The sequence below is a fragment of the Oncorhynchus keta genome, chromosome 18, assembly GCF_023373465.1.
Source record: "Oncorhynchus keta strain PuntledgeMale-10-30-2019 chromosome 18, Oket_V2, whole genome shotgun sequence".
Classification (NCBI taxonomy): Eukaryota; Metazoa; Chordata; class Actinopteri; order Salmoniformes; family Salmonidae; genus Oncorhynchus; species Oncorhynchus keta.
The window spans coordinates 24,761,975-24,776,767 of record NC_068438.1 but is presented as its reverse complement, the minus strand read 5'-3'; the positions used below and the strand labels follow the sequence as shown (position 1 = coordinate 24,776,767).

The 14,793-nt window shown below is 42.3% G+C and overlaps 1 protein-coding gene across 1 annotated transcript; it reads left to right on the top strand.

Moving 5' to 3' along the window:
• Positions 1 to 254: 254 nt before the first annotated feature.
• Positions 255 to 14,162, top strand: igsf5b (immunoglobulin superfamily, member 5b). The gene is made up of 9 exons (XM_035792281.2): positions 255 to 469; positions 1,160 to 1,239; positions 2,995 to 3,306; positions 7,891 to 8,190; positions 8,600 to 8,737; positions 10,511 to 10,535; positions 11,913 to 12,001; positions 12,321 to 12,391; positions 12,951 to 14,162. The coding sequence occupies exons 2-9, from the start codon at positions 1,194 to 1,196 to the stop codon at positions 13,062 to 13,064; spliced, it is 1,095 nt and encodes a 364-aa protein (XP_035648174.1). The 5' UTR covers positions 255 to 469; positions 1,160 to 1,193; the 3' UTR covers positions 13,065 to 14,162.
• The last annotated feature ends 631 nt before the right edge of the window (positions 14,163 to 14,793 follow it).

Below are 14,793 nucleotides of genomic sequence, written 5' to 3'. Positions count from 1 at the left end.
TTGGTGGTCTCTTTTGAAGACATACCTTGCATATCAAAATCGGCAGAGGTCTCAGAGTCCTTACCGTATGTGCTCTCCCTTGGAACACAGCATACATTTGGTCTGTTGGCATTACAGTGATCAATGTTCTCCCTCTAAATTCACATACAGGTCATGATGTCTGTCCAGACCCATTCTCCTGAAGAGGGAGGGGAGCTGCCATGAAGCCTCTGTAGACTGGGGGAATTTCAATGGCATTGTTCTCACTGGGACTGTGGGAGTGAGTCATGATGTATGTTTGCCACCATTTGTTCGAGGCAGGGAGCAAAGTTCCCATTCGTCTGTGGTAATGTTTAACAGGCTGGTTTTGGGTGATATGGTAGCTACAGTACACAACCGTCACACAAGAGGGAATATCAAAAGCATCATCAATAGCATTCCTCCTCTCACAGCCTGTGGTGCAGTACCTGTCAGAAATCCTCACACTGAGGTAAGTGAGATAGATACTGTAAAAAAATATGTATTTTGTTCAACAATAAATTCACCCAGTCAACATATTTCTGTGGGATATAGCAGCTCTGTGGTATCTAGCATATACAATAGGAGGACAAACATTGCATATTACCATAAAGATATAATATAAGGGATGATTTATTGGATATCTACAATTATTACAAGATATAGGGTTGAGAAGTTGCATCGAGATTACACAATACAAATGTTATAGTGCATATCGGTGTGTATCTCTTCAGTATATTTTTTGGGACTTACTCTATTTTACTGAGATTGTATCTTCTCAAACTATACCTTAAGGATTAGAGAACAAACTTTAGGGATGTGTTTTTCTTGTTTGAGATAAGTCCATTTTATTTATATGAGAAGAACGTTCTCTGAAGCGGAAAAACAGCTTGAATCACCTTGATTTATTTTTGGTACATTTAATCAGAGGTAGTAGATGTGTACATTTGAATGACAAATTCATTACACAAAATAAATTGTGTTTTTCCTGCCAATTTAGAAAAGAAAGCAATCAAGATTACTGCCTTTGACTGCCAACATGGTGTGCATGGTTGTATCTGTAACACACTGCCACATCCATTCTGTAATGAATGAAGGTTTACCATCAACACATGTTCATTAATGTATTTTATCTCACTCTCTTGTCTCTGTGTCATTTCAGCTTGGAACAATGGCTTGACTGTTCTCTGGAAAGTATGGACAACCTCATCCCCTTGATACTGCTGGCCTGTGTGACTCAGGGTGAGACTCTCATACCAACAAGGACTACACTTGGGTTAGATTCTAATATCAGAAGTCACTCATTTGCCTGTCTACCCCCCCACCACCACCACAACCACCACAATGTGGTTGATCATTGATGTCACACCCTGGTCGAAGTATTTTGTGTTTTTCTTCATGTATTTGGTCAGGCCAGGGTGTGACATGGGTATTTGTATGTGGTGTGTAGCTTAGTGGGGTTGTAGCTTAGTGGGGTGTTCTAGTTAAGTCTATGGCTGTCTGAAGTGGTTCTCAAGCAGGTGTTTATCGTTGTCTCTGATTGGGAACCATATTTAGGCAGCCATATTCTTTGGTTGTATTATGGGTGATTGTCCTGAGTGTCTTGATGTCCTTGTTTGATGTTAGATGACATATGTATAGGCTGGTTTCGGTTTTCTTTTCATTTATTGTTTTGTAGTGTTCGTGTTTATGTTGTTTAAATAAACATGGATCGCAATTGACAAGCTGCAGTTTGGTCCGACTCACCTTCACCATATGAAAACCGTGACAATTGAACCCCTTGATATTAAACCCACAGGCACACTAATTAACTTCCTAATGATATATGTGCTCTGCATAATTCATTTCCTCAAATTGGTGGTGTTTCTTGTTAGTTGGAGGATATAGTGGTCAGGGACAAGAGTGTCACTGAATCCCATCTCAAATTAGAGCATGAAAATGTTCATTCCTTCATTCATTCTCCCATAAAAGTATGAGCTATATAAGCTGCCCTAGATATTTCTCAGACCTAATTTCCCAAATGGATACATCATTTATGACTCCACACAGGCCATATCAGCTAACACAGTTAGCACTGCACAAACAATTTATGAGAAGAACGTTCTCTGAAGCGGAAAAACAGCTTGAATCGTCACCCAGATTACTTGGAAATGAGCGTATTATTTAATATTCCAAAGTTGCACCAGACCCATTAATATTTTCCCCTTTACACCTCCCTTTATCAATGGAATTAAGTTGTGATGCACCACTGAAATTCAATTGGGGGACGACTTTTCTAAAGAAGGAGAATAATGTAAATGTCTCACAGCAGAGCTTTTCTCCTCGCAGACTATACAGTCTATCTATTCTTAACCAGGTACACGGTCTTGTTGGTTATTAAATCTAACATGGCACTTCAGCTGTTAATGTGTTTGTTTCCCCATCCCAGCGCAGTGCTACTTAGAGAACGCCCACTCGCTTCCTGCTGCTGCTATGGGCCCTAATTTACATTGTCCTTTTGGTCTGTACTCTACACTGCAAATCCTGGTTGCCTGAGCCAAATCCTGCTTGCCATCTGGACAGTTCGGCACAGATTTTGAGTCGCTCTCCTCATTTGGACCCACTGGTTTAACATGTTTGTCTGGAGCCGACAAGCATGTGACTAATGTTTTACCTCTGTCTGCATTCAAAAGATGTATATGCAAATTTGGGGTAAGAAAGATCGAGATAAGCTTGAGTAGGTCACATTTCAAAAGTCTTCTTGAGTCAGTTTTATGCAATGCTTTTTCGAGGATGAATCTTAGTCAGATCGTGCTTGTTTCTAACAGCCTCACAATCAACCAAGACAGTCACACCTCATATACCATATCAGAGAGTGATTCCGTGGAATTCAAACACTGAAATGTGTCATTGGTTTCTAATATAACTCAATCATGATTTTATCACAACACCCCAATGTCACCCACATTCCCCGACCACCATGCTTCTGACGCCCATGTCTCTGTCTGTCCCTGTTAGTGTTGAATTCCCAGATGCAGCTGAATCCCAGAAGCATCACTTTGCTGCGAGGTGACACGGCCCGACTGATCTGCAGCACAGCTGAGCCCTGGCAGGTGATGGTGTGGATCCTCAACGGTGGCTCTGTGTTGACCATCTCAGCCCAGTACGGTATTCTCTCAAACAACCCCAATGTGAACGCCATTAACTGCTCCACCAATCAGCTCTCCAGCTGGGAATTGACACTGAATAGAGTCCAGCGCAGCTACCAGGGGCAGGTGACCTGTGACCTCCAAAACATCCAGAGGCAAACTGCCGATCTGTTTGTTCAAGGTTTGTGTGCTTTTCTCATTCGGCTGTCCTTGAGGTGGCTGCCTACTGGCTGGCTGACAGTATTTAGTATGGCAGAGAAACAAAGGAGCCACAGTTACTGTACTGCAAAGGTTTTTCAAGAGAGTATTTCAAAAGGCAGCTGTGAAGTGAGATTTTAGTTTCTTCTGGATTCTCTCTCTCTCCTTGTCTCTCACACATGTACGCACACTCACGTGTACACGTGCATACACACACAAAGAAAACAAAACAGTGGCAACACTATTCAGGGGCATCTCAGTGCAAGAGGCGTCACTACTGTACCTGGTTAGAATCCAGGCTGAATCACATCCGGCCATGATTGGGAGTCCCAAAGGGAAGCGCACAATTGGCCCAGCGTCGTCTGGGTTTGGCCGGGGTAGGCCATCATTGTAAATACGATTTTTTTCTTAACTAACTTGCCTAGTTAAATAAAGGTTAAATAAAAAAATGAAAGAAGACATGAAGGAAGGATTTAACCTTGACTAGGAGAGGAAAAGCAGAATAAACAAAAAGTTTAACCTTATCCTTGATGATGCCACCCACACACTCCTAGAGACAAAAACTCAATGTATTCCTAAGTCATATTGGCTTGTTCTTTTAATTGAAAGCTTTTGTTTGAACTTGTTTGGGGTTTCATGCGCGAGGTAGATTTTCTCTCGTTTTTCTCACAGCTGCTGATTTGGTTGTTGGATATCGATCCAGGTGTATATCAATGGAGGGAATTCATTTGGGGCCTGTCTCAAAGGAAGACTGCTGCATTAGCTGTTTTGATGGGCTGTATGACATTGTTGGAGTGTGTGGGATGGAAATCGATTGGGATAGTTATAAATACAGGGTGGAGGGCACTTTCCTGAGCGCCAGTTATAAAACGCGTCACTGCAGTACCTGGTTCAAATCCAGGCTGCATCACATTCGGCTGTGATTGGGAGTCACATAGGGTGGTTCACAATTTGGACACTGTCGTCCGGGTTTGGCCGGGGTAGGTTGTCATTGTAAATAAGAATTTGTTCTTAAGTGACATGCCTAGTTAAATAAAGGTTAAATAATTCAAATGATATACCAGCCAGGATTGAGTCTGTCATCCCTCACCTGATACGCCCTCCTTCTATCCTTGTATTCCTCTATTGCTCTATTCTTCTTTTGCTGTTTCCCTCTATCCCTGTTTCCCTTTTCGCCCTTTATCTCTCTTTCCATATGTTTCTCCATCACGGTTTCTCGACTTGTTAATGCCGATTAAGGCAGCCCCCAGCACCTCTCTGATTCAGAGGTTGGGTTAAATGCGGGTGACACATTTCGATTGAACGCATTCAGTTGTACAACTGACCAGGTATCCCCTTTCCCTTTTCCCCTCTCTCCCTGTTTCCCTCTATCTCTCCCTGTTTCCCTCTATCTCTCCCTGTTTCCCTCTATCTCTCCATGTTTCCCTCTATCTCTCCCTTTTCCCCTCTCTCCCTGTTTCCCTCTATCTTTTCCTGTTTCCCTCTATCTCTCCCTTTCCCCCTCTCTCCCTGTTTCCCTCTATCTCTCCCTGTTTCCCTCTATCTTTTCCTGTTTCCCTCTATCTCTCCCTTTCCCCCTCTCTCCCTGTTTCCCTCTATCTCTCCCTGTTTCCCTCTATCTTTTCCTGTTTCCCTCTATATTTTCCTGTTTCCCTCTATCTTTTCCTGTTTCCCTCTATATTTTCCTGTTTCCCTCTATCTTTTCCTGTTTCCCTCTATCTCTCCCTGTTTCCCTCTATCTCTCCCTTTCCCCCTCTCTCCCTGTTTCCCTCTATCTCTCCCTGTTTCCCTCTATCTTTTCCTGTTTCCCTCTATCTTTTCCTGTTTCCCTCTATCTCTCCCTGTTTCCCTCTATCTCTCCCTTTCCCCCTCCCGCCCTGTTTCCCTCTATCTCTCCCTGTTTCCCTCTATATTTTCCTGTTTCCCTCTATCTTTTCCTGTTTCCCTCTATCTGTCGTTTCCTATTTCCCTCTTTCCCACTTTCCCCTTTCCTATCTCTCTCTCTTTTCCCCTCTTCCTCTATCCCTGTATCCATTATTTTGTTCCACTAGGAGGATTTAAACCACTGTTATCTTCTAAGTTATAAGGGTGGTGTTTCACATAATGGATTTCCTTGACAGGCATGGTTTTCAAAGTATCACTGTCTGTGCTTTGAACTATTGGTTATCTTGTTCAGATATATTATGTTGATATATTTGGAGCAAGTTCATGAATGACTAAAAATACTCTTCTTGAACTTTTATTTGGATCTTGAGGACATTACTGTTTTCCTTTTCGTTATTCAATTTCTTATCGTTGATGCAGTGCTTTGCGCCACTGTAACCACAGTGAATTTCTCTGATTTCACTACGTTTGACAGCATGCAGATAGACTGTTCCACAAGGGTGAAGGTGTGGAGAGATTGAGTAACACAAATATTGAATAGTGTTCAAAAGTCAGGGCAGGATAAGAATCAGAGCTCCTCCTCAGATTTAGCTGAAATTGTTATTTCTCCAAGCCAAAAGTATTCCAGTGAATCATTTCCGAGGGTTTTCTGGGGATGCCCTGCATGGAAAAGAATTACCACAGAGAATACTGGCCCATGTTGACTCCAATGCTTCCCACAGTTATGTCAAGTTGGCTGGATGTCCTTTGGGTGGTGGACCATTCTTGATACACACGGGAAACTGTTGAGTGTGAAAAAATCCAACAGTGTTGCAGTTCTTGACACAAACCAGTGCGTCTGGCACCTACTACCATGCCCCGTTCAAAGGCACCTACTACCATACCCCGTTCAAAGGCACTTCAATATTTTGTCTTGCCCAGGCACCTTCTAAATGGCACACATAAACAATCAATGTCTCCTCCCCTTCATCTACACTGATTTTAAGTGGATTTAACAAGTGACATCAAGAAGGATCATAGCTTTCACCTAGATTCACCTGGTCAGTCTATGTCATAGAAGGAGCAGGTGGTCTTAATGTTTTATATACTCAGTGTATGTAACCACTACCCATTAACAATAGTGCATAGTGGATCAAGTCCTCCAGTGGGGATGCAGAAGATCTCAGAGCCTTTGAATTAATTGTGCATCTAGGCAATTTCCAGTTACCTGTCAGCAACTCTTCTGGTGATTTGTGGCCTGTTGGTCCAAATATACCATCGGAAGAGAGCCACAAATCTACACTGGAGACGGGCCCTTTGCTCTCCTCAGCCCTCCGTTCTAATTGTCCAATATGAATGTGATGTGAACACGCCCACACAGAACATATACACACATACTGCTTGCAGACACACAAACAAACAGACATACCGGTACATGAATACACACACACACACACACACACACACACACACACACACACACACACACACACACACACACACACACACACACACACACACACACACACACACACACACACACACACACACACACACACACACACACACACACACACACACACACACACACACACACACACACACACACACACACACATGCAGACACACATTTTCTCTTCAACAAATCAATATGTCTGTATGTGGTTGATATAATATGAACTGGATGTGCTGTAAGGGCTAGAGCCGAGGATGAGGCCACTGGTGTAAATCAGAGTATGCCTTTGGTGATTGGATGTTCATCAGAATAAATTCACACACAGACACACATACAAACACATGCATAACCACTAGTGCTGTTGGAACATACAATACTGCTAATCTGAGCAGAAAGTGCCCATACTTCTTCCAGATTAAATGCTATCCCTCAGAGTTACATTTTCCCTGCCGAGGGCCCTATTGAAAAAACACAGCATCTTCTCAGGGAACAGTCACCAAGCCTGTCTAAGATGGCTAGGCTTAGTGTGATGAACAAACCTTATGAAACCTTATTTCAGAGATCACTTAGATTGGAATGATGGGGGAGGAGCCTCATGTTGTGAGACACTGACTTTTTCTCCTCAAATGGATCAATCTTCCATCCATAATTAGTTGCAGTAGTTTATTAGTCCATGGAAGTGAGATGCTGCTTTCTTCTTCTGATCCCCATTACTTTATTGCACTGCTGAGATTCCTTTTACAGCCTTTTCAATAGGGGAGTCGGTGTAATCAAAGTTACACATCAACTTAGAGCATATGACACCAAATCAAATATGAAAGCGCAGCCTATGACGAATGGGGGAGCCGTCATTGTGCACAGAACATTGAGAGCTTTGATCCTGAATGTAATTCAGTTAGACAAAGCGACAAAGCGTCAGTAATTATCCGTCTATCTATAGCAATTCTCTGCTGCGCCGTCTGCCTTTCACTCTGCTAGACAATAGACTTCACAGACGATATCGCCCAGTCTAAGTGGCTTATTTGGTTGCCAGTGTCTGAGAGGGGAAAGAGGCATTCTCCCATCAGCCAATTGAGACCTTGAGGCACACAATTAATAATTTAGGAAGAGTAAGAAGCCTCTATAAGTGAGCAGGTAAATTGCGATCGGAGAATCCCTATCAGTCTCACAATGGACTAGAATGACCTGGTAAACTGTAAAAAAAAACATACATACAGTATTCCAAAACATTTACAATTTTCTTTCCAGAGAGGGGTAATGTGGCCATCACAGGGGGGAACGTGACTGTGCTGAAGGGGGAAGAGATCCTGTTCCAGTGCCTGGCTGTAGGCTGGTACCCAGTGCCTAGTCTGACTTGGCTTGTGAATGGCAGAGAGGTGGACCAGAGTCAGTACAACATCAGCACTGAAGGGCCTGTTGATGTGGATGGGCTCTACAACCTGACCAGTAACCTCAGCGTCCAGGCAGCAGAGAGCTCTCATGTGGAGTGCCTAGCCTCTGTCTCTGCCCTCCCCACGCCCCAGGCCAGCAGTGTACGTCTGACTGTGGGTGAGAAACATAAACACTCTCTTTCGCTCTCACTCTTTCTCTCTACTCTGAGCTGGGGTTTGTCTATGTCCACATATTCATCAGTGAAAGCAGACGGTGGGGAGTTGTTATTGGTGATGAGAGAAATTACAAGAAAGGCATTGCAGGATAGACACAAGGCTTTAATCACCATTGAAGTGGAGCAAAGTGTTCCCAATCTCTCTGAAGTCATCCTACATGAATAGAGTATTGGGATCTGCAGGATTTGCTGCGTTCACTGAGTTTCCCCTCTGTGGTTTGCGTAAACAAAAGACGGCACTCTCCCTGCCAGCAAACCCTGATAATAGTCTATTGATTAAAACATTAATTGAATAATGCAATTTTTCAGCTTCTTTGGGACTAAACCTCATAAATTACCTTATTTTTTTAGTTGCAGAGGTGGATGTGGAGAATGTATGTGACGACTGCGCTGTTCTAATGGCAGTAACAGCCTCCGTGTCTGCTGTGCTCCTGCTCCTGCTGCTAAGCATCTGCATTGTCCTCTGTTACATACGGAGGAGAAGAGCAAGTAAGCACCTTTCTTTTCTTTTTATACGGCTCAGTGAAAAATGTCCAACCCCCCCCCTCCTCCACAGGAACAATGATTAAAGTATAATGAAGGAGTTAGGCTGTCACACGTAGTGATTCTGCAGTGTGCCCCACACCTGCATCGGCAAGGTCATGGATTTTTGAACACATACAGAACTTCAACTGTCAGCAGAATGCTCCAGGTCTAAAGTGCTGGCTTTGGCCTAACCCCCCACCTGTCCATAAAACACAGGAGCACTACCCTGGAGAGATAGTTGTCCAGGAGAGACACACTGGACACAGCACCTCCTGGTGGTCACTCTATGGAAATGCAGTTATTCTGTCACTAAGCAACACAGGTAGACAGACTCATGAATATGGGTGAGAATTACATTAGGCAGGAGTTAGCCAATCATATTTAGTTTATTTTTCATTTGCTAGGTTGAATAATCTGCGAGTTATGTCTATCATCAAACAGACTTATGATCTGGTGTTATACATATACCAAGACTGATTCATTATGACTCTAATAGGGGCCACAATCCACAAACATGTCTCTGAAGTGACCCCCAAAAATCTTCAACTTCATACCCCTGGGATTAATGTCTTTCTGGGTTACCAGCAACCAGTGACTAGAAGGTTTTGTGAGTCTTTGGCGGCTTTAGGAGTAGAGATGGTTGGTGAGGAGTTTCTGGAGAGCCATCTCAGAGGTGATCGTTGTTGTGGGCGACGAGGCGGCCGTCTGGCTGTTGTGTGAGATAACAAAACTTGCCCCTGAGTCATACATTAGACTGCTCTAATCCCTGTAACTGATTTCAGACCAGTGCAAATCAGGGCCGTTATTTGGCAGTTGTAGGATTATCTTAATAAGGCAGGTGTGCCCTCTTAAGTACATTTACAGTATTCACCCAATAGTCTGGTATCTTTTCACTGTCATTGATTTGGTACAGTTCCTTTCCCGCTGCTTTCCTTATTGTAATTCCCAGGCAGCAAAGCGTCAAATCAACATAATCAGTATTTTTCCCATTTAAGAAAATGGCATGGCTCCAAGTCAGTCTTGCTCCCTGAACTAATCCAACACACTGAAGAGTAATGTATGCATTGTAATTATTCAGACAGAATGTGGATGAAATATATTCACCTTAATAACTTTGAACAGTGTGGGTTTAAAACAATAAAGGACGAGGCAATTTCTCCTCCTGTAAAAGAGTCTGGTTTATCCTTTTCCTGGGCCGGCACCATCTGTACCACCATTGTTATAGAATTGTTTTCTCTCTGGCCAGGACCTTGGGCTAAGAAAGGTAATGATGCTGTGTGATAATATTCATTAACAATCAGCTCAGGCTTTCACTCTAACATTTCTAAAGTGACCTCAGGCTACAGTGAGTGTGTGCTGGCCCAAAACGAGTGAAAGCTGCATTTACAGCTGTCATACACTCTTATACACTCATTCACCCTATAGAAGAACCATTTGAAGAAACCCAAAAGGGTTCTACCTGAAAGCAAAATGGGTTATTACCTGGAACCAAAAAGGGTTCTCCTACTGGTACAGCTGAAGAACCCTTTTGGAACCTTTTTTTCTAAGAATGTATTTTGGAGCTTCAGACACTGAGCAAACTAAATGATGTTGTGGTCTATGCAACCACAAGCAAGGTCAGGATTACTGTATAGGCCTAGATTGAGCATTGAGACAGTGAAAATCCTGTATGATAGCCATAATGTAAGATCACATAAGATCATGACATGTATTTTTCTGTATTTGGTTGTCTTTCAGAATCAAGCCTACCGGAGGCAATAAGGTGAGAGTTTGATGCTCTTTGTGCCATTATTTCTAACCTCTCAACCTGCTTGTTGATGTGGGATTATACAGTGTTTGAAATGGTACAGATATTTATTTTTATTGGCGAGAGCTGACGAATGAAGATCCAGGATCAAATGTGGCTACTTTCGAGGACGTGACTAACCATCCATAAAACGATTTATGGAAAACATTTGTGAGAGGGAACTAATACAGTCTCATCCTATTGATACAAAATTCCATTAGTCCTTTACACAACTTACTGCTGGGACTCAGCATAAATCAGTAAATAAGTCTACCCAAAGGCATGTATTTATATGGCTCCGAGTCTACCTTGTGTCTGAGAAGAGACTGGGATTTTATAGTTAATTAAATAAAGAATTGAGAATAATTTGGAACATTAGATGGTTATTAGATTATAACATCGACATTAAGACTGGAACTCTAGTTTACTCAAAAATATCCACATGGCAGTCAATGAAACAGAAAACAATACATACACGATAACACATCCAAGTTGAACTCACAAGTGAAATTCATGACAATATGTACATTCAGGAGACTCAAATTCATTTGCATAGGTATGGAATGTGCGACGCCCTGGCCTGTGGAATTGAAAGCAGATGTATACAGATGTATAGGATAGGATAAAGTAATCCTTCTCACCCCCCTTAAAAGATTTAGATGCACTATTGTAAAGTGGCTGTTCCACTGGATGTCATAAGGTGAATGCACCAATTTGTAAGTCGCTCTGGATAAGAGCGTCTGCTAAATGACTTAAATGTAAATGTAAATGTAAATGTATACTGTTGGTGGAGCTGCCTGACACTTGTCCTCGGCAGGCAGGTAATCAGTCTCTGAAGGGGGACTTGAAGTCCAGGCACAGTTTCTCTCTTCTCTCATGAAGTGAGGGCATATGCCGTGCCAAGGATGATTCTGCAAGCATGCTTCTGTATTCGCTCAAGTTTGATTTGATTTGATCAGAGAGGGCTTGAGTCAAGGAGCTGTGCCAAACTGGTGCGGCATACTCTAGGGAGGGTCAAACATAGCTAGTAGATTTGTCAGCAGTTTTAATGTCCCTAATGATACTATTTTACTATTGAAGCAGTGAACACACTGACAGAAGAATTGTTAAGTCTAAATAAATTGGATAATTATAATGGCTTTATTTTTTCATAGGTATCAGCAGATTACAATGGGGAAATAAACACTATAGCCTGTACACTGCAGTCACAAGAGAAAACAATTTATAGTACCAACATAAAGCTCACAAAACTGTTGCTTCTTTCAAGGTTACACCATTTTCCTGCTGTAGGAGACTGAAATCTGTAGGAATAGGTCATATTTTCCATTGGGCTTTTCCTCTTGGTTTCCACAGGATAGACGAATCAAAAAGCGGGAGAAGCTCTGTTGCCGAGGAGACCGGGGGGGAGGTCAACCTGGGATACACCACAGAGGGCCACTCAGGTGAGAGTCAGGGTGACAAATACCCCTGTTCCTCATTAGGACACATTATCTTCAACATCTAATGAGATCAGTGAGGTAGGTAGGAATAGAAAATCAGAATGGATAGGCTATTCTATTTTATCTGTGATTTTTAGAATTTGTTAAAAGTATTATAGGCTACTAACAGCATTAGAGGCTATAATTGACTATGATGTAATAATAACGCCATGTTCTATGTTGGAGCCGCTGTACCGTGCTTCCTCCCCTGAGCACAGTGTGGTACAGTGAAATGGTCAGAGGGGATGTCAGGTCAGGTAAATGCCTGTTTCTCACTCGACAGACGCTGGCCACAGTGACCTCATCGTCACCGGGGAAACCCACAGCCAGATGAACTCCATCAGTGCTCACAAGGTAAGGAGAGGGAGAGAGGGCCACTTACTGCAGCTGAATAATGCAGAGTCAGTCTCCATACTGCAGCCGGAGTTCCTGACACCTCCCAGGCTCTCACATTGACGGGGACTGCAGGGACTGCCCAGATCGTCCTCCCCTGGCCGGAGGACAGTTAACTTTCAATGACTGCATTGCATTCTATTCGCTATAGAGTGCACTAGTTTTGACCAGGGCCCATGATTTACTCATAATAGACCCACTGTACTGTATATGATAACAGGCTAACTAACTGACTGTTCAAAATGTAGATTAAAGTTAGTCAATAATATGTTGGATTTTAGTTCATCAATGTTGATGAGCCAATGGAGCTTCTTAGATGGTTTTATAAAGATTGTTAAGAAATAACACCAGTAACTGATTGGAATATTGATCAAAGGAATGTTCAGAGTTGTTGCATGATCAGTAATGGTGATGGGAGAACGATATGGCAACCACACTCTCCTTGTCTTGTCCTTCAAGTAGCTTTGCACAAGGTCAAAAGTTCAACTGTCACAAAATATTCCCATTTTCTATATTCCAGATCCCAGATGTTGTCTCTTCCAGTAACTTCTTGCCAACCACCAGAGAGAGTACTGCCCCAACTGACCACTGTGGAGATGGCTCCAAGACAGTCAGACGAATGACTACAGTGTGATCGTCGTATGGGGTCCAAACAAGATATGCTGGATTTTTACTGTTACATTAGTGTAACATTGCCAATTATGCTACACAACATGCTTTTCATTAAATGTATCACACTTTATTGTACATACTGTAGGTATATTCACTTGATGTAAACTTTTTAAAAACATTTTGTATGGTCACTGCATATTGAGGATACCTAATCCCATGGAATGAACTCTCAACACATTGTTTGCGGGGTTTTGTGTTCACACAGTTTTTGGGATCACACAGACCAAGACATCAGATGACTGACTCTCTCAAACATTTTTGTTCTCACTCACATATTCTTCCCAGGTTTTAGGAGGAGTTGTTCTCTCTTTCTGACTGAAAACAACAGATTCATCTTATAAGGTGCACACTGTGATTTATGATTTGACTGTGTAAGATTCTTAGTTTGCTGTATAATAGTTATAGTCAGATTGTGTTGGATGTATAGTGTTGTTTAAAATCAAGCTAGCTGCGCACAGCGCTGTTGTGCTCATTTGGGTATCAAATCAACTGTGGTATATTAGTGATTTGGATTAAGAAACACAATAGCCTGGACCCCACTGAGTCATGGGTTCATCGTTGATATCTGTTGTGTAAGCCTATGTTAATCCTCCTGTCAACAGTTACATGGCCAACTCACCATCCTCACAATGCTCAGCTAGGTTTCACATTTTCATAGGTGACAGGGTTCGGAAAAGATAAAGCATGGGATAATTTTCGGTGATATAGTGGCATGGTTTCAAGACCACCTTGTAAGTAGATGTTAACCCGGCAGTTACATGGGTCTGTATTGACCAATCATCACAATGGTCAATGATAAGGCCTGGGAAGTGAGTGACAGCAGGTGTTCTAGTGGCATTTTCCTCCAGTTGAGGTGTTATAGGATAGGGATACCTTCCTGTGTTCATTGATGAATGATGCCAACATTAATAATGTATGCTATCCCTTCCTGTGAAAATGGATACAAGTGACTTTCAACAAAACGGAAGACAAAAATGACTTTTTATTACGTGAGATATGTAAACTTTTTCTTCAAAAGCTGCCTATGATATAAAAATAAAGCATGTTCTATGAGAGTAAATGTATGTTACGCAATGCGACCATGCTGGATGGAACTCAAGGGATTCAATAATGTATGTATTCAATACACACTACTGGCATTAATAGAAAGACCATTCACTGTCTCTATCTACCCCTGAATAGAGTTAAGCAACCAAGGAGCAACCAAACCCCAGTTAACTGGCAGAGCCACAGTGTTCGGTCAGTCATTGTCCCTCACAAAGGCGGAACCAGGGTGTCATAAAATGTTTAATCTGAAAGAGCCATTTTCACCAACAATAGCTAGTCCGAGAACCTTGTTCCCCCCTCTTCCCTTTTCTTCATATAATCATTTTGACAGCTAAACCGTAGTCCAATATGTGTCTATATCTTATATCTCTAACTCAATGAATTCCCTTTTCAGGAGAGGAAACGGCTACAACAGCCATGGAAAAGCTTGGAGTGGTATGCTGCTGCTCCTGTGAGAGAGAGGCTCAGCAATGCATTGGAATGTGGATATTCTTGCAGAAGGGATGATATCACATTTGCATTTTATAATGGTAAAGGAGAATAGTCACGAGTGGCAGAGGTATATGAACCTGTCATAGCAATTCTATAGTCAGACTGGCGTTACTGTCACTTACAGAGTCGGCATGCATAAAAAATAATGACAT

Excerpts from the sequence above, each read along its gene's own strand:
- igsf5b (XM_035792281.2), top strand. The coding sequence starts at position 1,194 with ATGGACAACCTCATCCCCTTGATACTGCTGGCCTGTGTGACTCAGG. Across the intron at positions 3,307-7,890 it reads TGCCGATCTGTTTGTTCAAG|AGAGGGGTAATGTGGCCATC; the intron begins GTTTGTGTGCTT and ends TTTTCTTTCCAG. Across the intron at positions 8,191-8,599 it reads CAGTGTACGTCTGACTGTGG|TTGCAGAGGTGGATGTGGAG; the intron begins GTGAGAAACATA and ends TTATTTTTTTAG.